Source organism: Strix uralensis, chromosome 1, assembly GCF_047716275.1.
Source record: "Strix uralensis isolate ZFMK-TIS-50842 chromosome 1, bStrUra1, whole genome shotgun sequence".
Lineage (NCBI taxonomy): Eukaryota > Metazoa > Chordata > Aves > Strigiformes > Strigidae > Strix > Strix uralensis.
The window spans coordinates 21,406,829-21,429,106 of record NC_133972.1 but is presented as its reverse complement, the minus strand read 5'-3'; the positions used below and the strand labels follow the sequence as shown (position 1 = coordinate 21,429,106).

At 47.3% G+C, this 22,278-nt stretch overlaps 2 protein-coding genes and 2 non-coding genes across 4 annotated transcripts in view; 1 reads left to right on the top strand and 3 right to left on the bottom strand.

Moving 5' to 3' along the window:
* Window positions 1-2,002, top strand: part of TMC2 (transmembrane channel like 2) — a 32,584-nt gene extending 30,582 nt beyond the window's left edge. Inside the window, exons 19-20 of the mRNA XM_074874242.1 lie at window positions 514-634; window positions 1,749-2,002. Coding sequence (XP_074730343.1) covers window positions 514-634; window positions 1,749-2,002 — 375 coding nt within the window. The remainder of the gene's footprint in view (window positions 1-513; window positions 635-1,748) is intronic.
* A 15,188-nt stretch (window positions 2,003-17,190) lies between these two features.
* On the bottom strand, window positions 17,191-21,529 carry RPSA (ribosomal protein SA). The gene is made up of 7 exons (XM_074859060.1): window positions 21,427-21,529; window positions 21,005-21,172; window positions 20,353-20,471; window positions 18,802-19,047; window positions 17,820-17,948; window positions 17,428-17,596; window positions 17,191-17,332 (listed from the first exon to the last, which is right to left on the bottom strand). The coding sequence occupies exons 2-7, from the start codon at window positions 21,135-21,137 to the stop codon at window positions 17,238-17,240; spliced, it is 891 nt and encodes a 296-aa protein (XP_074715161.1). The 5' UTR covers window positions 21,138-21,172; window positions 21,427-21,529; the 3' UTR covers window positions 17,191-17,237.
* Window positions 18,479-18,637, bottom strand: LOC141935129 (small nucleolar RNA SNORA62/SNORA6 family). The gene has a single exon (XR_012626469.1). It is a non-coding gene; the product is annotated as a small nucleolar RNA SNORA62/SNORA6 family (small nucleolar RNA).
* LOC141935123 (small nucleolar RNA SNORA62/SNORA6 family) lies at window positions 19,563-19,722 on the bottom strand. Its single transcript, XR_012626468.1, has one exon. It is a non-coding gene; the product is annotated as a small nucleolar RNA SNORA62/SNORA6 family (small nucleolar RNA).
* Window positions 21,530-22,278: the final 749 nt, after the last annotated feature.

Here is a 22,278-nt window from a genome sequence, read left to right as displayed (position 1 = left end):
ACATGGCAATAACATTTTTTTCCCAGTAATTTTCAAAGCACTTTACAAAGGAGACTGGTGTCTGCCTCTGCCATGCAGATGGTAAAAGCAAGATACAGACAGATGCAATGGCTCAAATTAGCAGGGTAGGATTTGAACCTCATGATATCCAGAACTGAGAGGTTGCAACATGTAGAGGACCATAATGCAGGGCACCTGACCTAATATGAATTACATCTGGCAGCAGAATACCTGCAAAAGCACAGCTCTGCACAGCTAATGAGTCTCAATGAGAAACAGCAAAGGTGTCCTGCTACCAGGGCCTGTGCTTCCCAGTGTCTCAGTCCTCACTGGGATGTACTTTCTTTCCCTAAAACCCTTGGTCTCTGGACCAAGACTCAGCACCTTGAACTTGGTAAAGAGATTACATTCATACCAACAAGCACTTAGCCAGGCCAACCAAGACACCAGGCCACCATTTCACAGATTACATCTGCAGTTTCAAACTAAACCTGATGTTTTTTATTGATGCAGCAACGCGAAGAAGAAAAAAACAAGAGAAACAACAAAGCGAGCACTAACCCTGTGCTGCAGGATCTGGAGGATTTATTTACACCAAGTACGAAGAGTGAAAGTCACCTCAAAGAAGCAGAAGGTAAAACCAAACCTCCCTTCAACCCTCCTGAAAAGGCTCCTTTTGCCACCAAACTGACTAGAAATGATTGAGAAACTGGAGCGATACACATTTGCAAGAGATCAGATGCATATAACTAGCATAGATTTTGTCTGCTTACAGAAGTCCACCTGCCAGTGGACAGCCAGGAAAGGCAAGTTTTCAGACTGGATGATGTCTCTCACAGGTTTATCACAGTGTGGGAACTATAATCCAAAGTTATAATTCCTACCCCACCTATTAACCATGCCGGTCATGAAACCGGCAATTTATTCTGGGAACAATGCTGAAACACCAGCATTGTTTCTGAGCTCATAAATGGAGACAGGCACAGACTTTTCTTCAAATTGAGGTTTTCATTAGAAAATTCATTATGAATGAGACAGAAGCTTTTTACAGGACTACGTTGGCGTTAGGTGAAATAAACGCACGCTGTAAGCTCTGCTGAGGGGATCCATGGCTGGGCAGAAAGATGCAGGGTCCAGGCACTCTTAAGGAAGACATCCTCCAGGCTTGATCTGAACCAGTCATTTCCTGACCACCACAGCCTCCTGCTCTCATTTGTGAGAAACAATGCAACACGTGAAAAATTTTGATTTTTATCTTCATGCAGACGAGAAAAGCAGACTTGTGCCACCATAACCCTCTTGCATTTTGATGGGCTGCTTCTTGGAGAGGCTGAGACAAGCTGTAAAGTTCAGACCATCACAATACAGATTCCCCCAGAGCAGACCCAGGGCACTCATTTAAATAGAAATAGTGCTGGCAGTGTTGTGGGTGCGCTGAAAATAAAGACTAAGATCAGCAATTACCCATGACCACCACATGGCTAGAGGTGTACCATCATGGCTGGTAGGACTATCATGTCTTATAAACACATCAGTAAGAACCTGCAAAGAGGGCTCAGGCAGCAGAGACCTGTACTGGCTGTTGGCCAGGGGCTAACGGTCTTATTTATGGTTTCTTCACTCAGATGCTCAAACACAAATCTCCAGGCACTTGGGTTATTGCATGTAGAAGAAACAGCAGCCACTGGGGAGAGGAAGAAAGGCAGTGTATTCTCTCAAGAAAATAACATTCATAATCTTTGTTCTAGACAAGAAAATAGACTCTCCTAATAGAACCAGCCCAGTTGTGAAGCAAGACAAAGCAGCAGCCCTGGGTGGCAGCCCCATGACTGGTGGGAGAGGGACAGCATTCACCCTGCCGCCACACATGTTCATGACACGGCCGCCGACACCACATGTCTGGGCACCTTACCCTGGCCAGCCCAGGCCAAGGGGGTACCCACTGGGACCAGTCCCTGGAAGGGGGAGAGGGCAGCCACGCTACTCATATCCTGCTCAATAAGCTCAGCAAAGTTTCTCCTGTTTGACATTAAAATAGAGGCACTGCATGAACTAACGTAGTTTTAGTAGGAAGTGATTACTGTATGTTAGTCATTCACTCGTGATGATCTGTATCTATCCAACACTGACTATCTAAACCAGTTTTGTTTAGAAGCATAGTAGTACTTTGGAATTGTAACACTCCAAGGCTGCACTGATTTTGATCACTAAGGAACTGGGAGGTGGTCAGGATGAAAATCAGCATTGCTAAACTACTACACACAGGACACAGCCCTGTGGCCACTAATAGCAGCATGGTGAGCTCGCTCTGTGACATGAGTGCTTGTCAGTCTTCAAAGGCTTCTTCAGTTAATAAAAGTAGTGTGAGTTTACCTGTCATTTCAACAAAGGGTTGAGTTTTTTTGCTGTCCCTCTACCTGATAAATTAAGTATTCTTTAAAAAAAAGTGAGTGCCCCTGCCCAACTGCATGGCAGCCACTCCTAGTAGAGAACTCCTCCTGGACCAGCACAGGAGGAGGTCTTGTCAGCTGCATTTTGTCCTTTGTGATAGCTTTCCTCCAGGCTACCTCCTCCAAACTTTCATCTTTTTGTTTCAACCCCACTGTGTATCTCACCACTGCTTTCTCTGGGTTCCCACTCTGCTCCTCTTTTCATAGTCTGTTGACAGCAGCTTGCACCATTATTTCAATCCCTAGATACAACACTTAATTTAGTAACACCACCCAACACAACTGAGAGACTAAAAGTGCTTTGGCCTAGTTTTTGATTATAACCAGTTAGAAATTTATGGTGCAATTTTAGGATTATATCTTCCAAATCCACAGGACTTCCCAGGACTCCATGGCAGGACTTCTCTCAGTTGACCTGCTCTTTTACACCTACAGTTTCTTCATGTTGTCGTCACAAACCCATACCAGCCAGCTTAGATTTGGGGTTCACATATGCAATGTTTTTGATAAAAATTTTTGTAAAAAATAAACTCATGTTCTCCAGTAAAAACAAATCCATAAATATAACTAGTAACAATTCCACTATAGTTGGGATATTTAGGATTAAAGGTTTTCACCTTGGATTTTTCCACTAAATGCCACAAATCTTGTCATATGATATGTTCAGGACAGGAAGCTCTTTAGTTTATTTCTCCTCTATGGCTTGACAGAGCACAGAACATTTAACCTAAGTCTGGGAATGTCCACCTTCAAGGAGCTGGGAAAAGGGGTCCCTTTAGGACAGACATGAGGCAGACTGAAAAAAGGATTCCGTTTTTCAGGTCCGAACCAAGAAAAGTATTCAGGCATCTGATTCCTTATAGGAATTAAGAGCTTAAATATTGTGCTGTGCTTATTTGTAGATAGAGACCTAGCTCATTTTTTGATGTCTGTGCTTTATAAAAGACACAAGAGCCCTAGAGAAGTACTTCCAGGAGATACAGAGATACAAGCAAGAGTCAAAATGAAAGGAGAATTCAGAATTAATTCAAAAATTAAATCATTGCATTTTCCTTTCAAATACAGAAAGTCAGTGGGTTATTTGCAGAAATAGCTGTCCCTAGTGTGCAGCTCAAAGTTGGTTTGGCTGTTCCCAGGCACGCCACGATGGTCAGGGTTGCTCATTCTCTTGGGGAGCCTCCACATGGGAAGGTGCTCATCAGATTTATTTCCTGGTCTTGGAAGGACATTTCTCTGAACTAGGTCTCACAGATAAGGTTTTTGTCTTGCCTGTTTGATGTGAGAGTTGTTGGTGCAACACAGCTGCGGTTGCCTCTCGTGCCACCTCTGTCTGCAGAGACACCCAGTCACTGAGCTGGAGAAAGTCAGACAAGAGAAGGTCTTTTTCAGGAGACACAAGCTGTTGTCCCCCATCCTTCTTCACAGGTGTCCATAGAAAATATTGGATAAAAAGTGGTGCAGGAAGGTGCTGTCAGCCTGCTGATCCAGAAGGATGTTGAAGAAATGACACAGTGCCCTGATTTCAGCCCAGTCAGTCTGCCCTGCAGACTCTGGTATCTTAGTGAATGGTTGCATAATGAGGAATAGGATTTCCCTCCTCTTAGCTCCTCAACTCACATTATAACACAATTTGGAAAGGGGAGATGTGGCTTCGGATCTCACTCACCTCTCCTAGAAAACAGCAAGGGGCTGGAAACATGCATGTGCGTACATGTGTGTACACATGGAAGAAAAGTGGAAAATATTTATTTGTACAAGGAGTATAAGGGCATTGAGAAACATTAAGAAGAAGCCATAGACAACTCCAGACAGGTTTTGAAAACCTGAGAAGTAGAGGCAGACTTAGACCAGATGAATAACTATTCCAGGACTTGCTCTCTGAATCAGGCCCCTGAGACCTGCAATAATACTGACCATTACAAAGCACTTTGTCATCTCTGGAACACACAACTGCCCATTACTTAATTTATCTTTCAAGGTTAGCTCATCTCTAATTATAATACATTAGGTTCACCCGTTGATCAATGCCTTTTGCAAGCTCAGAGGCTTCAGGATACAAGGGCAACAGTATCAGCCAGACAACCATTTACGTAGACCGGTGACAACTCTCTTCCCCAACTCCAGTTCACAATGGAGTCCTCCGTTACGGCACAACAGTTGTGAAGAGTGTAAAAATGCCAATCATAGGTCCTCATATTGACCAAAATGGTTATTCGGCTCTTTGAGTTTTGAGCCTATTTACCAGTTACTCATGTGCAACTGGAGGTTAAACTCCACAAACTCATTGGAGTATTCAGTAGTGTTTGATTTCATCCCTATTTTTCGATTGTTAGAAACAGCAGTAAGTACTTCTCTGAGATTCAGCATTGATTTTTTTTTTTTTCCTCCCTTCTCCCCTGACACTTCTTGAAAGACTATATCTATCCCAAGCTTCCTCTGGGGCTCAGGCTAACTTCAAGGGGAAAGGAAAAAAAGGTAAAAAAGCTCAGTGGTGTGTAGTGGGAGCCTGCTAGTAACATCTCACACAGCACACGGTTTGCATTCATGTATCACTAGAAAAGCCCTCTGCATTGCAAATTTTTCACATCTTCTATTGCCACTAGCTCGAATGCTGCACCCAGAAGGTTTTAGTCTAAAACAAGGAAATATCTAAGCTTAATTCTTTTATTATTCTTCTCACCAAGGGCTTGTATTTAAACAGGCAACTCTCATGAACATCAGTTTTTAGTTTGCATGGTCAGAGAGAACATGGAAAGATTAAGCATTTGCTCAGCATTACTGATGAACAGGAATCTCAACAAAATAAAAAATAAAATTTAAAAGGGCAATTTTTAAAAGTACATGGTTAAACATGAGCTGTGAGAGGGATGCCAATGTGCACACTTCTCAGAGTCAAAAATGCTATTCAGCCATTTCTTTCACACTGTGAAAATGCTTTCTGTACTCACAATGAACAGAAAATAGTAGATGCCACTAAACAGGTTTGCTCATAAAGCCAGAAAAGTGGTTCAAATATCTCAGGTACATGCAAAGAATACACTGATTTTGCATTCAGTACCATAATACTAGGGGCTTTGTCTTCTCCAAAGCAGAAAAAACAGCTTTTCACTCCAGGAAGAGAATAAGTTCCTTCCAAAAAGAGAACTTTGAAACATCCAAGCTTGCATTTTCAGGTAGCTTATATGAAGCTTTCCAAAGACAAAAAGGAGAACAAGCATTGCACACCACCACCATTGACAGCATTTTTCCCCCCCCCCCCCCGGTAGCCTCACTTAGGCCAAACAAGCAGTCAAGATCATCTTGTTGAGTCCTCTTTCATCCCCTGCTCCTGTAGCTGACCCTGCATTAAGGTAAAGCCAACTAATCACACATTTTGAACTTTCACAGCCATAGGCTTGTCACCTTGTTTGAAACTGAGCTACAGAGGTCTCGTGTGTAATCTGCTTCCTTCCTTCTTCAGGATCTTCACTTTGCTGCTCATGGCAGGGAGAGAAGGGTTTCCTCACACCAGCTAACAAACCAGAGTTTTGGGGAGGGATTTCTGGTTTCTTTCAAGGTGCTGAAAAGAGGTGTCATCTGCACATCTAAGTGACAGAAACCTCTTAACTACAAAGAGGCTCCACGCACAAGAGCCATCATAGGGACAGGGGCCACAAGCTACACTGGCTCCAGCACCCGCTGAAATCTACCCTGAGAAACCTTCACCAACAAATCCAGGCAAGCAAGACAACCAACAGCCATTTTCCCATGCCCAGAGAAAATTCCTAGTGATGAAGACCGGTATTTTTGCAGTTTATCCCACCCCACAAGGCACTCTGCTCAGCACACCTGGCCAGGCAGGGGCTCTGCCAGCACCAGGAGCACCACAGTGGCTTCCACACTGGTGAAGATGCACTAAGACTTGATTTAATGTCCTGCGGGCCCCTGACTTGACCCCAGCAGGCCGTGGGTGCAGGAAGTCACCCACCTCTCTGCATCCCAGCATAGTCAGATCCCTCTCCACAACCATACATCAGGTGCTTTTGCTGCCACCAAAGCAGGTCAGATGGGGACCTTTGAAGCCTGACCCCACTGCATCTCTAAACCACATCTCTTCAATGCAATGATGTCCTGACAAAAAAAAAAATAAAAATGAAGAGCTCACCAAAAGACTTTAAAGAGTGATGCCCCCATGCAACAGAGTCATGCTGCATGCAATGTTATCAGCTCTCCAGCCTGAAAGCCATGTGGATTTTTTCTCTGTGGCGCTTTTCTTACCACTTGCCTAAGCCCTGAGGCAGCAGCTTGTCGTTTGCCAAGACTTTATCGCTCACAAGTACTCAGACACAGTTTTTCCCTAGGGAAAAAGGCAACTCTGGAAACCAAGGATTTCTAGGTCCCGGCCCATTTCTCACACAACATAGTCATCATCGCTGAATCAGAATTCAGCATCGTGTTTTAAATGGACTATACCTACACAATGCTATGCTGCAGCAAGCTAACGTGAGGGAGGCTTGGCTTTGCCAAAATCATTCATTTCCAATCACAGGGCTCAAATCCCTGGGTCCCCTTCAATTCAGCCATCTATAGACAGGCAAAACCAGTGGTGAACGCTGTCGCTAAATCTTAAATTGGTACCACGTGGTGCTACCCAGGAATACCCACCTCCTCCATGCATTCAGCAAACGAGGCCACTAAGATCCCACATGTTGGGAGACAGTCTGCGTATGCGTGTGTCCACACAGGCACTGAGATAACGATGAGCTTATTTTAAAATGTTTCAGGATTGATGTTATTTTCTGCACCACTCCTTCATGATTGATGGCAAAACTGGAAAGTACTGAGGCAAGGGGATGCTTGTGCAGCTGGTGCACCGAGCATCCTCCCACGGCAGCATGCAGGCGGAGGGAGAAAAGCACACAGCGGCCCAGGGACAGATGGACAGATGCCATTTCCTAGCAGTCAAAAGATTTGTGTGTATCAGCAAACCCCCATGAAAAGTCCAGATGAGCAAAAGCCACCCAAAGGTGGCAAAGCAGCCAAGGGGAGGAGAGGGGCAACCACAGAGGGTTTCCCCCACCTCCTGGGGAGCAGACCCAGGCAGGAGAGCAGCAGCTGGACACGAGAACCCCAAGGGATCCCTGGAGGCTCATGCCCAAGGGAACCAGAGCAGGATTCTGCATCATTTAACCCACCTCACAGAGCTGGGACATCAGGAGGGTTTGGCCCCAGGCACAGAAAGTGTATGGGTTAGAAATTCAGCAGCCCTGCACCCTCCTCGGGGCCAGCATGGGGGTAAGGACACACTGCACCCACTGTTGCTGCATACAAACAATGAAAAAAATTTGCAAGGGAACATCTGCAGGATATTAAAGCAGGAATGGAGGTAAGCAGAGCTTATCTGGTGGGAACAGAGCGATGCTTGCAGAAGCTGCCAATGCCATCTCTCTCCAGGCAACGTGGGAGGGAGAAAAAATAACTTCAGCTCAGCTGAAGACAAAATAAAAAGCCATAGTGGCATAGCACTGTTACGTGGACTGCTCGGGGATGGGCAAACCATCACAGTGATCAAGTGTGCAGATCAGGTTAGTAGTAGGTGGAACACTACTAAATATTAGTTAGTAACCCTGTTTTACTGGGGAACAGCAGCTACAGAAACATCCCAACCAGCTGTGTCCTCCCCCTTTCTCCATTCTCCCTCCCTCAAAGCAAAGCTGTTTAGGGGAACTGAGGCTTCTTCTGCAAAAGGCTGCAGATCCAAACCTTCCTCTAATTAAGATTTCACACATATGGGACTTCTTTGGTTTTGGCATATCAGTAAATAATTTAGGGCCTAAGCAGATTTTAGGATCTTCAAAATATGAAGGTTATTATCAGATTTATTTAAATCAGGTACTGGGAGGGCTCAGGGACAGGTAGAGAGCAAAAAAAAAAAAAAAAGCATGATAAAACATGCCTTCTTCATTAGCCAGAACACTGCTACAGTAGCTCGGGCACAGAGGCACAAACACCACCTGAACACTAAGTGGAGCCTCACTGCCATCACAGCAGCACTGCTGCAGCCTGCGGGTCCCCCAGCTCCATCAGCAGCTACTGCAGTGGGGAAACAGCCCCAAGGGCAGGGCTGCAGGGGTTTTGCAGAGGGCCCCGGCAAACTGAGCTTCTGCTCCCCAGAATGCCCAGCACCTTTTGGAGCAGAAGGCTGCAGAAGCTTTTTGACACTGCATAATGCAAATATAACTCATGAGCCACTAGGAAGCTTTCCCTTAAAAGTGGCTGCAGCTCAGTTCAGCTTGGGAAACTCTCTGCAGCTCCCGCTCAACTTTCCAGACGTTTGCCATTGTCCCTGCATGGGACAGGGTTATACCACAGCAGCAGAGAGTCAGCAGTGGGGAAGCCTCCGCGTTTGCATTGCCCTGAGCATTGCTGGTCCCCTCACACAGAAGCAGTGGAAATCTGCTGTGACCTGTCCCCAGGGAAAGCCCAATGTCAGGCACATGCCCTCTCAGCCAATTATGTCCCCCCCTGGCACCAGTAACATGGAGGGTAAGTAGCTTTAAAGACCTTTTGTTGGCTCTGAAGGGCTCATCTAGTTGTCCTGGAACAGGACAAGTGACCACCTGAGTACACAATGCTACCACACTGCCATCAAAGCCAAAGCCAGATAGAGTATTTGAACTGGTTATCTACCAAACAGCCAAAACCATCACTTCATCAGGCATGAGCCAGACATACATTGCTGACAGCATTTCTCCAACCCAAAGTCTAGGAGAAAAAACAAACATCTGTCTAAAAATATAGGGTGGTTGCCCATAGCTGAAATAGGGTTTTTGGGGTTGGACTTTGGCCTGGACAGCACACAAAGCTCACATCTCTTCATTGTCACTCCAATAGGAAACACAGCAAGACCTCACAAGCACAACCTGATCCTCCTCCTTCCAACATACCCCACAGCTACCATTCCCTTGAGTGCAGCCTGCCCGGGGACGGGCAGCCCTGCTCCCTCTCACCTGCTGCCAAATCACACGTCTGCCAGCCAAGAGCGCATCCCAACCCAGTGCTAATTCAGCCCCTGTAGTCACGGTTGATTTACAAAGTGCTTTTCAGATTGTTATCCTCCCTGGATGAAGGTGAGCCGGCACTGATGCATTGGCAGCCACAAGCCACCTGCAGATGACGTGGTGCCTCTTTCCTGACACATCCCAGTCTCACATTCAAAGGGAAGAGATGCAAGGCAGAGCCTCTGAAAGTAGTATCTGTTTAAAACTATTTGGAAGGCTATTGCTCCACCTGGCCACAGGTGGGAAGGGAGCCTCAGGGTGGTTTTGGGGACAGTGCTGCTCTTTGGTCAGTCAAAGCACTGGCTTGAAGCCCCTAAATGGGTCCACAAACACCAAAACACCAACACGGTGGGAGAGCTCTCCTCACTCCGCAGTAAGCACTTATCCCAAGCCTACCCCGCGAGAAATGCACCCTGCCAGCACTAGAGAGGTGGGACGCAGGGGCTCTGCAGCACTAAGATGCATCCTAGGCAGCCTCCACTAAGCCTCATCTAATCAGGAAGATATACACGCACACTGGCTGTGGAGGTTCCTGTAGTACCAGCAACATGTTGCTTGAGCAGCTACCACAACTGCTAAGCTCACACCAGCCTCCGTGAGGAAAGAGACAGCTGCTCCATGCCTGGTCACTACTCTGTTCCCCTCTGGCTTACATCACCCCATGGGAGGCGCTCATTGTTCTCCTCCATATATTGTGTTGCCATTACCTTATTAGCAGAAGAGCCCCAAGAGTCACTAATCACAAAGCCATGGTCCCAAAAAACAGCAGAGCCTTAGAACAGCCCTCACGTCCCAGGACACACACGGGGTCACACATGCACTCCAAGCCTTTCCCAGGCTGCAGTCAGCTGAGAGATGCTCTGCTCTAGCACAGGTGCCTGCCAACCAGATACTAGAAGGGAAAGTCAATCCACTATTCTTGTAATGGTAAAAGAACAGACTCCTAAGATGTAAAATAAAAATTACATAAACACAAAGGTTTGACGCTTACCTGAACAAAGCAACCTCCATCTCCCGGATCCCAGGGGAACAGAGCCAGCACAGACCACGCTGTCACCGCAAAAGAATGCCTCCACAGAGTGCTTGTCCCAGCTGGGCACCACGCAGTGTTGATAACTCGTAGCATCAATAGCTTGCAGCATTTTATATCAAAAGTTTCATATTTGACATTTTAATGAAGTTCCTGCTTCTATATTCAAGGTATGGTTCAAGAAGTTCCAGTTCTCATTTTGAAACAAAAACACATAGCTTTCACAGATGGAAAACAAAATTTAAAACAAGGTGTAGGAACAGCCTAGAAGTCAAAGAGGAATCCAAGCCATGCTTAGGCAAACAAAAGTAAGACTTAAAATTAATCACAAAACTTTTCAAAGGGTTGAACCCTTGAAATCAAAAAAAACTAGTTGCTAGACTTCTCAGCCCTCCTGAAGGAGCTGATGGAGAACCTCTAACTGCTTACAGCATTCAGACAAACTAGCTTTGCCTCACAAAATCAAGAAGAAAAGCCAAAAGCATACTCACTCCTACCCCACACCAGACCTTATGAGCAAAGGGGAGGAGACACTCTAGTCCCTGGCACCTGGGACTGGTAGAACCTTACCCAGCTGGGAGCAGGCATGTGGCTTAAACGAACCTCCAGAAAAGATGCTGTGGAGTGGAAGTGGTGGCGGCCTTTTTTTTTTTTTTTTTGTTTAGTATCTTGCCTCTCAAATTAGAGCCTCTAACAACAAAATAACAAGTAAAGGAAAACAGAACACACTCCAATTCCCTGCCTATATGTACTGCTTAATGTTTTCCTATTTAAGCAAAGCCAACGGGTGCAGTGAATTCTGTATCTGTGAGCTTGGGCAGTACTAATGAGAAGACAAGTCACTCTAGAAATGCTGGAAGCAATAAGCCAAGCCGGACAGACAAGCTAGAAAGTTTCCAAGGCATCTTCAACTAGGAGCCCTGTGTTCCGTTGCACTGGAAGCCAGCAGCATCTCACACTTGCTCCCTTAGGGAAATTAAAAGCAAGATCAAGGTTTTGCAGCTGAGCATGGAGGCAACAAATTATAGAAAACAAGTGGGGTCTGGGGTTTTTTTACAAAAAGTGTATTATGATCCCTGTGAGAGGGCACCATGCTGCTACAGGGAAGTCAAAAAGCCAGGCAGGCGCCGGCTGGGCCAGCTCTGCTCCAACCGCAATAGATGGAGGCTGGCGCTGAAGGCACTTCTCCACTACCCCCCCAGCCAGGGGATCCTCAAGGGTATTAAGTCTCTCCCACAGCACTGAATGGCAGCTGGGATGTTTAGGAGGGGCAGGAGATCTCTTTCACCACAGGGAGTCACCCCAAAAGGCCCAGGTGTGCTTGCAAAGCAGCTTTTGACCACCCTTTCCTCAGCCAGTGCCCGCTCGCTCAGGCCAGCTCTCCGGCCACGCTGCCAGCAGCAGCCGAAACACCGGCAAACCGGGAATGACAGCTCCATCTACCGGGGTTTTGGGAATGATCCGCACCCTCGCGTTTTGCAGCTGTGAAACCCACCGCCATCACCCTCCTGACACCTGCCAGGCGGGAGCGATGCTCGGGGGTTTGCCTGCCCCTCAAAAATCGCTTTTTTAACACGTGTCCTGGTTTCAGCTGAGAGCAGGCTAATTTATTTTTTTCCCTTTCTTCTTAGTAGCTAGAATAGTGCTGTGTTTTGGATTCAGTATGGGATTTGATATAAGAATGTTAATAATGTACAGATGTTTTTAGTTGTTGCTAAGAAATCAGGGACTTTTCAGCTTCTCATGTCCTGCTAGTGCGCAGGTACACAAGAAGCTGGGAGGGAGCATAGCCAAAACAATGGACCCAAAATGGCCAATGGAATATTCCATATCACCTAACGTCATGCTCAGTATATAAAGGGTTGATGGGGAAGCTCACTCAGGCTTCCAGGATGGTGGTTTCAGGATTCTCTCTTCTCTGGGATCGCTAGCTGGGAACAGGCTGGGGATCAGTCAGTGGGTGGTGAGCAATCACATTGTGCATTACTCGTTTGTATTTTCTATTATTATCATTATAATTTTGATTTTATTTCCGTTATTAAATTGTTTTTATATCAACCCACGAGCTTCCTTACCCTTCCAACTCTCTCCCCCATTCCCCGGGGGTGGGGGAGAGTGAGCAAGCAGCTGCATGGTGTTTGGCTGCCAGCCGGGTTTAAACCACAACAACATGCCTGTGTCTGAGAGCAGCAGAAGGCTGGTATGGCATCCTGAGCTAGTTCAGACCAAAAGGCAAATACCCAGACCCTCTCCTTCACTCTCTGCATCCCCTCAGCTCTGTAGAGGTGAGGTAGCATACAGCCTCTGGGACCAGAACCAGCTTCTTGGGCATCCCTAACAAATTCAGCATTAGAGGTGAGAAATAGAGCTTCACAGCAGCTTTCCAGGCTGTACAGCCACACCCTGACATTTCCAGCCACGGCGCAGGGATGAGCAGTGCCGGTGTGCCTGGTTACAGCAGAAGCTTGTCCCAGCGTGACATGACTGTCCACACAACAGACCAGCTCCGTTTTACAACGTGCCATGCTTCTTCCCACGCTGCGCTCCCTGCTTTGCCTAACCCTAAGTCTAAACCTTACCCTAACCCATATATACAGTGGGTAGGTGTACAGTCCCTTTGACCACCTGAAAGGTTCCTTGATTCAGTCCTTAACATCCAGCTGGGACTCATACAACGTGCCCTGCTCCCTCCTCTTCTGAGCTGCCTGCTGATAACACCCAAACCCCCGCACTGAGGGTGGTGGGCAGAGGAGGCCACTGACAGGCAGTCTGTGCTAGATGCACACACCTCACTCTGCCTAAGAGTCACTGGCAAGACTCCATACCCAAACGGAGAGCTAGCTGTGTGACTCAGCCCGAGGAACCCTGCTGGGCATAGTGCAATGGCATTTAAAATAAACACAAAGATTTTGTACCAAAGCAGGTTACTCTGGCCTTCGAAGAAGGGTTAGGGAGCCATCATTTCAAAGGATGCATGCCATGTTCTTTAGAGGATTTATTTCTGCTTGAACAGCACTAGTAAAAACAATAATCTTGTAGCCAGTGAAACAAACACTGACATAAATATGTAGGACTGTCACATGAGAAGAGACACACTAGTTAAACTCAGGCTTTTTAAACTGAGGTTTAAACTCAGACTTTTTAAACTGAGGTTTTAAGCAGCAGCACAGAAAAGATACGTTCTTTCAACTACAGAGATAAAAAAATCTTCATTATGTAGCTTTATTCATCAGTGACTACTGAATGTATAAAGGAACAGGTATAAATAAAAATGACATGCTTTCAAAGTTGGACAGTAGAAAAATGGCAGTGAGTGTTCTTATAAATACAAGTATTAAAAGAGCAAGTAAAAACAGCTTCAGAAATCAGTGTCCCAGGAAGCAAGAAATTCAAAGAATCAGTTGCGGTTGAGACTCTACACAGCAAGACTGTGCTCACGCCCAAGGTGTTTACCACAGCCTGCCTCTCTGCAGGGCTGATCATCGAGGATGTTCTTCATTCCTGTCGCTACATACAGCTGTAACGCACTGTTCTACCTTTACCTGTCACACAGATTCAATGCAGATGAGGTTTTCACAAACTCAGAGGCTTTGTGGTTTTCACAAACAGGGCTGGGAGCTGGTAGTGCCGAGCATTCGCTAAAGGAAAGAAATCTTGCCTGAAATGCTGGCCAGTATCTCCCTGGAAGCTGCAGGGCAGTGGGGAGATGCCCCAGCCAACTCCCTGGTCCTACAGCGATAATGATGCAAATCTGAAGTGTTTTTCTTCCTCTGCTAGGATGTACATATTCAAGATGACAGGGTTCACCTGTCCTGAGAAGGTTCAAGATTTGCAGAGCGCTGAGTTCATGACAATGGCGGATTTACCATGTGCTTTACTCCATGCAAAGTCTCTCTGCACCAGGGTGCTATCAACCCAAGAAAGGAAAAAAGAAAATATTAAAATGACGAGATCCACTCCAACTGCATGCTGGCATTCCTGGGTGGGGAGGAAGCTTCCTAAGAGGAGCAGCAAGGTGAATTCATCAAACACATACACAACTCACTTCCCCTTGCATACTTACATGTTGCACACTGATTTTTGCAAACATGCTTACAATATGAGTATACCAGACCCTTAAAAGACAGCATTGATCATCCAATCATTTTGTTTCACAAAGCAAAACAGCCTAGAGATGGAAAAAGTGGAACATTTTTGCAGTGGGACTTTGCATTTAAGTAAACAGAGCTGAGTCTCTTCAACAGTGCATAAAACCCTTTGCTTCCTGTGAAAGAAAAGCCTTGATTTAATCCTACAACAATACTTGGATATTAAAAATATCATGTGATTATTTGGGCATAGAAATGACTGGAGAGGAAAAGGAACATCTGTGAATGGGGGCACATAAATTAGGGAGGGAATTAGAAAGCTCATGTGTATATGAGATTCATGGATCGCATAGGAGCATATTGGCAAGGACTCCACAGCTCATTTCTCCAGAGGGGTTCTGTGGTGCTCAGCAACATCAGCTAGCTCCTGCTAAGACCAAACGTGGAAGAGAAAGGCTATCCGAAAAAGTGTATCTAGCCCAGTTCAACCAACCCAAACCAAAGAGAAGGTCGTGGAGAAAGGGAACGCTGCCAGACCCTTGAGGGAAAGAAATTGTTTCCACTGCATGGAGATTTCGGCCTAAGCTATCTTGGGTCAGATCAGACCAACCCAGAACATGGTTACGAGTTGTCTACTTTCTTTTTTTCAACATCAACACTGCATTTGCCAAAAAAAAAAAATTACAATAAACAAGCCAGTCTCTAGGATTTGCTCCTGGCTCCTCTTCCTACCCCTCTGCACTGCCTCAGTAGATCATATCCACCAGGTATTTGCCACAGGGGAAGCTCTGGCAGATGTAAGATCTCCTGGGATGTCTCTGCTGTTGCCGCCGTGCTGAGGCCTCTCCTCCCCTGTCCCTGGCATGCTGAGGAGCACAGCCTTCCTGCAATGTGCCCTCTGCTGCTGCAGCCAGGGCTGCCTCCTTTTCTAAAGGGCTGCTGTTCACCCCCTCTGCAGAGCTCCAGTCAAATGAGCTCTCCCGCTCCACCCCAGTTATCCCCAAAAGGTATTTCTGAATCCACATGCAGAGATCTGCCTCCTGATCTCTTTCCCCAGGCTGCATGGATCCACCTCTCACTGGCAGCTCTTGGTCTAAAAAAGACGCTTACCATAAAAGTCAGTGATACTTTAGGAAATCTTTAGATGAAAACAACCATGTGGCAGAAATACTTCAGTAACAAGTACTCTGATGCAGCGATTAAAACAGCACCATCACCCACACCGGAGCTGCCTGATGACTGCTATATTCCCAGTAACTGCAACATATTCACATGAAGGAGGTTACAAAACAGATAAAGGGACAACGGTGAAACAGTAATAGCAGAAATTCAGAGTACAGAGCAGTAAGCCTGTGCTCCGAGTTTGGAAACTTTTAATGTGGAAGGGTGAAAAGAAAGACCAGGGCAACAAGCTCTTTTGGGCAATCTCAGAACCGGGGAGTGTATCAGCAGCTGCTGTACAGGCTGTCCCCGACGCAGGGACAGCACCCAGCCAGCGTCCCGAAGCCAACAGGCTCTCACCCCACTCTGACACACGGTGATAGACCTCGGGCAGTAGGAAGGAGCCTCCCACTGTACTGGGTGCTGGATGCCAGAGACACACATCCAAGGAACACAGCACACAAACAGAATGGGAAGGGCCCTCTCAGGGCCACACAGTAAAGTGCTCACGTGCCTCTTGGCTAAAAGCTGTTCATTATTAACAAAGTCTTTCGCTGCCTTGCATCGAATAGGTAAAGGCAACAGGAAAAAGTTCAGCTGCCTTTGGACAGATATTCTGCAATAATATCCATAGCTTGCCTTAGATTTTTTTTACTGCTAATATGCATTACTAAAAGCAAACAAGCACACACACTAAGGGAAAACATTCTCTACAGGTTGATTGGCATCACTGAAGGTAGAAAAAGGAGAATACTGAGACCACAACAATGTGGAAAAAGGGATCCAACTTGAACACATCTTCACCTCCAACGAACAAACCCCTCATTTCTCTTGGTGAAGGGTCTACCTCTCGTTATTGCTATTAACCACAGAAATATAATCCTCAAAACAGTTAAAGCAGATTAATTTTTTTTCTGAGGATTACGTGGTTTTTGAGGACAGAATCAGTAACATGGATGCCAGAACTGGTGTTTCACCAGGGGAGCAGCTCCCACTCAAGGGCTCTCCTTTCCACACCATGCAGCCACAAGACCCCACCTCACCCACAAACCAGTGACACCCCAGCCAGGGGCCACAAAAAACCCCGTTTGGGGGAGCCCAGCTTCCCCCTCCCGGCACACAGGGAGTGGCGGGAGAGCCAGCCCCACCCGCACGTCACCCGGTGATGTCCTCCTGCAGCCTTTGCTGGCCAACAGGGAGCTGCCACATCACCAGTGGGCACAGAGCAAGGGGAAATGGAAAACCGGCTCCGGGCACAGGGGCTGTAACCCGCTGGGGCGCAGAGGGCAGCAGCCCACAACCCCCAGCCCCACCCAACAGGGTGAAGCAGCAGTTTACAGATCACCCCCCACCCTTGGCTGAGGACCTACTCATGTATTTCACCTGCCACCAAGTTTTAAAAAGCAGTGCCAAACACGGAGTGTATTAAACCGGTCTTTATTTCTCTCACAGTACAGCGGGACCGACGTTAAGACCACTCGGTGGCCGTGCCAACCCACTCAGTAGCCTGGGCGGTGGGAGCTGCTGACCAGTCCTCAGTGGCAGGCTGGGCGCTCCAGTCCTCTGCAATTACAAAGACAAGAACACTTAGTGCACCCCAGCTCTTCCCATCCACCTCACCACACAGCCCCCTCCCCACAGACACCCCCCAAACTGACCCGTGGGGAACTGCTGGATGGGCACCGACGGGACCTGCACTCCCTCAGACCAGTCTGCAACCTCAGGCTGAGGAGGAGCGGTGAATTCAGGAGCTGGGGCTGTCCATTCTGTCTGGAACTCCTCCTTCGTAACTGCTTTCTCAGCAGCAGCCTGCTCCTCCTTTTCAATCTGCAATGGAAGAGCGCAGCCTAAGTCTCCCAGAAACCCCTCACCACCCTCACTACCACACACCAGACAATACAAATCACCCAACCATCACTTTCAAGAGTGAAGTGCAATTATTGTATCAGCAAAACCTGTCCTCAGCAGCAGGCACACAGAACCACAGGGGCAGAAGCACAAGGCAAGACACCTCACAGAGACACACTTCCTAGGGCCACAGGCCTCCTACCTCCTCGGGATCCCTGTAGAAGTACAAGTCAGGCATGACTTCCCACGGGTGCTCACGGGAGATGGTGCCACGCATGCGGAGGACCTCCCGCGCCAGCATCCACCACATCAGACCCACTGAATGGGCTCCCTGGAACAGAAGAAAGTACCTAAGATTTGCTGTAAAGCTAAACCTCTGAAAACACCTTTCTTCTTCAAAAGAGCAAAAGACTTATTTGCACACAATCCAAGGCTCGTGCTTGGCAGGAGAAAGACATTACTTGCTAATGCCCCAGACTTGTCAAGGGCAACTTTTTGAGTTCCCAGTGACACTTTCAGATCTCTGCAGAAATGACAGTGCAGTTCAATCACCAGCATCTGCATTTGCTGTACACAGAAGAGCCTGAAGCAATTCCTCTGTTACAGAGTTTCATACTTCTCACTACTCCATGAATCTTGTCCAAAAGACAGGGATTATGCCCATCACATTTGCCAGAATGAAGAAATAGAAAACCTGACCAAATGGGCAAATCTTACACACATGCTTAGATTTGGCTTACATTAGTTTTGGTGAATGGCATCTAGATAGAGGTCCCATCTTCCCAGACTTTACCTGTCAGGTGGTTTCTGGCAAGGCAATGTTTCAGAGCAGCATCTTCATCAGTTTCATTCCTATTCATAAACTGTGGCAAGAATGACTATCAAACTCCACTCATTGGGCCACAAAGACCCTCATGGCGTCAGCGAAAAATCCTGCCAGGTTACTATAGCACACGTCCTACACTTGAGAGTTCCTTGGCCAGAAACTGGCCTCAGCTCCAAGCTCCAACTGTGTGCAGTTCACCTCCCCATCCACCTGCTAGCTTGCAACAGGCCTTATTTAGCTCGTCACCCTGGGAGAGATGTCAGACACAAGACAACCCTCCCCTGCAGAAAGCATCCATCTTGCAACCTAGCGCATGACCTGGAGGAAGCAGCTTTGAAGGCTACAACAAAGCCATTACCTTGTTGTTGCAGGGAATAGCAATATCCACGTAGCGCAGCGGGGAGTCGGTGTTGCAGAGTGCGATGGTGGGGATGTTGACGTAAGATGCCTCTGTCAGCGGCTGATGATCAGCCCGGGGGTCCGTAACAACCAGGAGTCGTGGCTCACGGAAAGCTGCTTGGATCTGATTCGTGAAGGTACCGGGGGTGAAACGTCCAGCAATAGGAGTAGCCCCAGTGGCAGCAGCAAACTTCAGAACAGCACGCTGCAAAATGGACCACAGCAAGGGTGAAGCAGGAAAACTGCATTTCAACCTAGTCACCCAGGTACACTGTCAGTGAACACGCACAAAATTTAGTTGAACTGTTTGTTTCAATTCCTGCAAAATCAGGGCTCACCACCACCTCTGAACTCAGAACGAGACAAAATAAAAATGTTTCTGAAAATAGCTACATCAACACCAGGAGTTAATAAAAAGATCATATCCACTGGCAAAGCAGGAAGTCAGGACACAGAAAAAAGCTTTTTTTTCCTGAAGTTATTCACAAGCTCTACTCGTAATCAAAAGTCTCAATCAAATCATGAAAGGGGGGGATAAAACAAACAGCCTATGAAAAAAGCAAAACCAATTTTCTTCCATTATTTCTACATCTTTTCATTATCCAGTAGCATAACTTCAGGAACTACAGGAAAAGCTCAGTAGTAAATACACAAACTGTAGCTGTGTCCATTAAAACTGCAGTTGGCAGTTCTTACTGGCAACAGCTTTCGACTTCTCAGGCATGTGGCAGGGCCTACTATCAAACTCCAATCATAGAGGGAGCTCCTCTCCTGGCGTTAGCGAAAACCCTGCCATCCGGTTTGTTGTAGCACACTTCCGACACTTGAGAGCTCATCGGCCAGAAACTGACCTCAGCATCAAGCTTTAACAGTGTGCAGGTCGAGCCCACAGGAACCCAAGCTTTTCTTTTGTAAATCCACCCCATGCCATTCACAGTCTCCCTGAATATTTGTGGCACTGCCTCCATTAGTCCAAAGAAACTAAACTCACAGATAAAACTTCAGTGGCTAATTAGGTTTTATTTTAAGGCCATGTCTCCTTCTAAGACAGAATTTTTTTGCTAAAAATCTAGAGACAAAATTTAAAATACTCTAGTTACTCTACCTTGCTCAATAACAGAGCAAATGATTTCTTTGAAGACTTTTGTATCAGGCACTTACTGTCCCCAAAAAGCAGTGCCAATGATTCACAGAATTACTGGCGGGGCAGGGAGGGCACCAGGGGTCTGACCACTAATATGCCAGAAATCCAACACGAAGTACCCAAAGGAGAATATGAAAGAGAAACAAGTTATCAAACACCTCACAACTACGGTAATGGGGAGTGGGTTTCAACTGATCTGCTCTAAGCTGCAAGTACAACACAAGAAACATGCTTGCAAAAAAGTGTTCCTAGAGCCAAAATTCACATTACTCCCTTTTATCATCAAGCTGTCACTGGCAGGCAATGATGCATGGCAAGAGTCCTGCTCCCAAGACTGCAGGCCTCATGACCAATAAATGTCCATACCTGTCCAGTATTTCTAGAAGAAATGACGCTCACATCAGCTGGGTTCTCAATGGCAACAATGGCACGAGCTGCCAGGAGGAGCTTTTCCCAGGTCCTCTTCAGGTTGATGATGTAAATACCTATTTGTGACAAAAGGCTTTAGAGCAACCAGTAAATACAAGATCCCAAACACGACAGCACTCTCCTGCCATTAAACTTGTCATATGGCAAAATTCTAGTTAGTGGAAAGCTATTTCAAGGAAAATCCTTCCATATGGTTTTAATATAGCACACTTCCAGAACCTATCAACATGAACCAGGGCCTGGTATGAGCTGCAATCTTTTAATAGGGTGCAGCTCAGACTAGAGAACAATGCAAACAGAACAAAACAAAGCAGCAGAAACCACTCCTGAGGCATTAAAACCATTTTGTTACTATAGTCAAGAACTAGCAAAAGTGCCCGAATATAAGTGTGATTGATTTACCAAGTTCTGAAATCCATCTTTCATTCTACTTCTCCGAGTAACATGACTCGATCATCAAGGACGTCTGCACGTTTCAGGCCATAGAGAAACGGCTAGAGAGCTGAAGCATGAGCACTTTCCTGCTTCGCTCTGCTGTGCCCACAAAACCCCAGCTGCCCACCCAGGGCCACCCATCCTACGGGTTTACCATCGCTTTTCCTTTTATAGATATACTGCTCCATCTGGAAGTCGAGGTTGGTGCCTCCCAGGTGGGTCCCGGCAGCGAGGAATTTGAGGACATCCTCCTCCTTCATCTGCAGGACATCGAGACCTCCGGACATTGTGGAGTTTCCCTTTGGAAGCGACGACAGGGAACCTGCAGGCACAAGCACCCGGCTCAGCCACCTCCCGCCGCCCCACGAGGGCCCGGGCCAGGAGCGCCAGCCGCCATCTTGGCCGCGGCGGCCGCCTCCTCCCGCCGTCCGGCAGGCCTTGGCCTTCCCCGCGCCTCGGCCCGGCCCAGCCGCCGGCACCGCGGAGAGAGGCGCGCACAGGCCCGCCGTTCGCGCCGCGGGGCGCACGCACTCCCGCCGCCCCCGAGCCCCCCCCGGGCCGGCGGCCCCGACTCACGCTGGCAACGCCGTGTGGAGGCCCGGGCAGGCGCGGAACGAAAAGGAAGGGCGCCTGGGAGTGACGTCTATATATAGCCCCACCGGCCAATGGGGAGCCGCGGAGGGCGGGGCTCCGCCGGTTGCTAAGGCAACCTGCCCGCCGGGGCCGGCGCCGCCTTAAAGCGGCGTCTCCTCGGGGTCCCCGCACTTGGGGGTTTCCACCCCTCCCGAGCTCCTCCCAGCCCCTGTCCGGGCAGCGGGTCTGAAAGAAATCTGTAAGGTCGCAGCGTTCCCTTCGGAGTGTCCTGCGGCTTGTGCGATGAGCAAACAAGGCTTCTCTCCGAGCCCTTGAAGTGAAATCAAAGAGTTATTTCAACACTTAAGATTTTTCCTGTTGAAAGTGAAATACACTGTCTGGTTTGCAGGGGCTGATGGTTATTCGATGAAGTATGTCTAGCTGCTAAACTGCATGCAGCATCTTTTCTACTTTCCCCTTCCTCCTGCCCTCATGGGCACTGCCCGGCGTGATATTGCACCATGTGGGAGAGCTTGTGCAGCCAAGGCTGTCCCTGTCTTTTAGAGAAATTACAGTAAAAGTAGGTTAAATTGGCACTGAACTTACCCATTCTGCTCTGCGGTGGTCGGTCATGTGATAGTTTCCCCCTTGGGGGATTTTTTTTTTTCTTTGCATTTAAGTGATCAGCTTTAAAGATGCTTCATCATCTTTCTCCTCTTTGTCCTATTCAGGGAGCAGACACAGGCCTGAGAGTGGAGTTTCTTAGAAAACAGAAAAGTAGTGATATTTACTTTGTTATGCTTGCTATCGTCTGGATCTGGATACATTTCTGGATGGTGAAGAGACTATTGCCAG

Coding starts and splice junctions, on each gene's coding strand:
- RPSA (XM_074859060.1), bottom strand. CDS start 21,137: ATGTCCGGAGGTCTCGATGTCCTGCAGATGAAGGAGGAGGATGTCCTC. Junction 20,472..21,004: donor CTATAAAAGGAAAAGCGATG/GTAAACCCGTAG, acceptor TGTCACAAATAG/GTATTTACATCATCAACCTG. Junction 19,048..20,352: donor CTTCTAGAAATACTGGACAG/GTATGGACATTT, acceptor TCCATTTTGCAG/CGTGCTGTTCTGAAGTTTGC.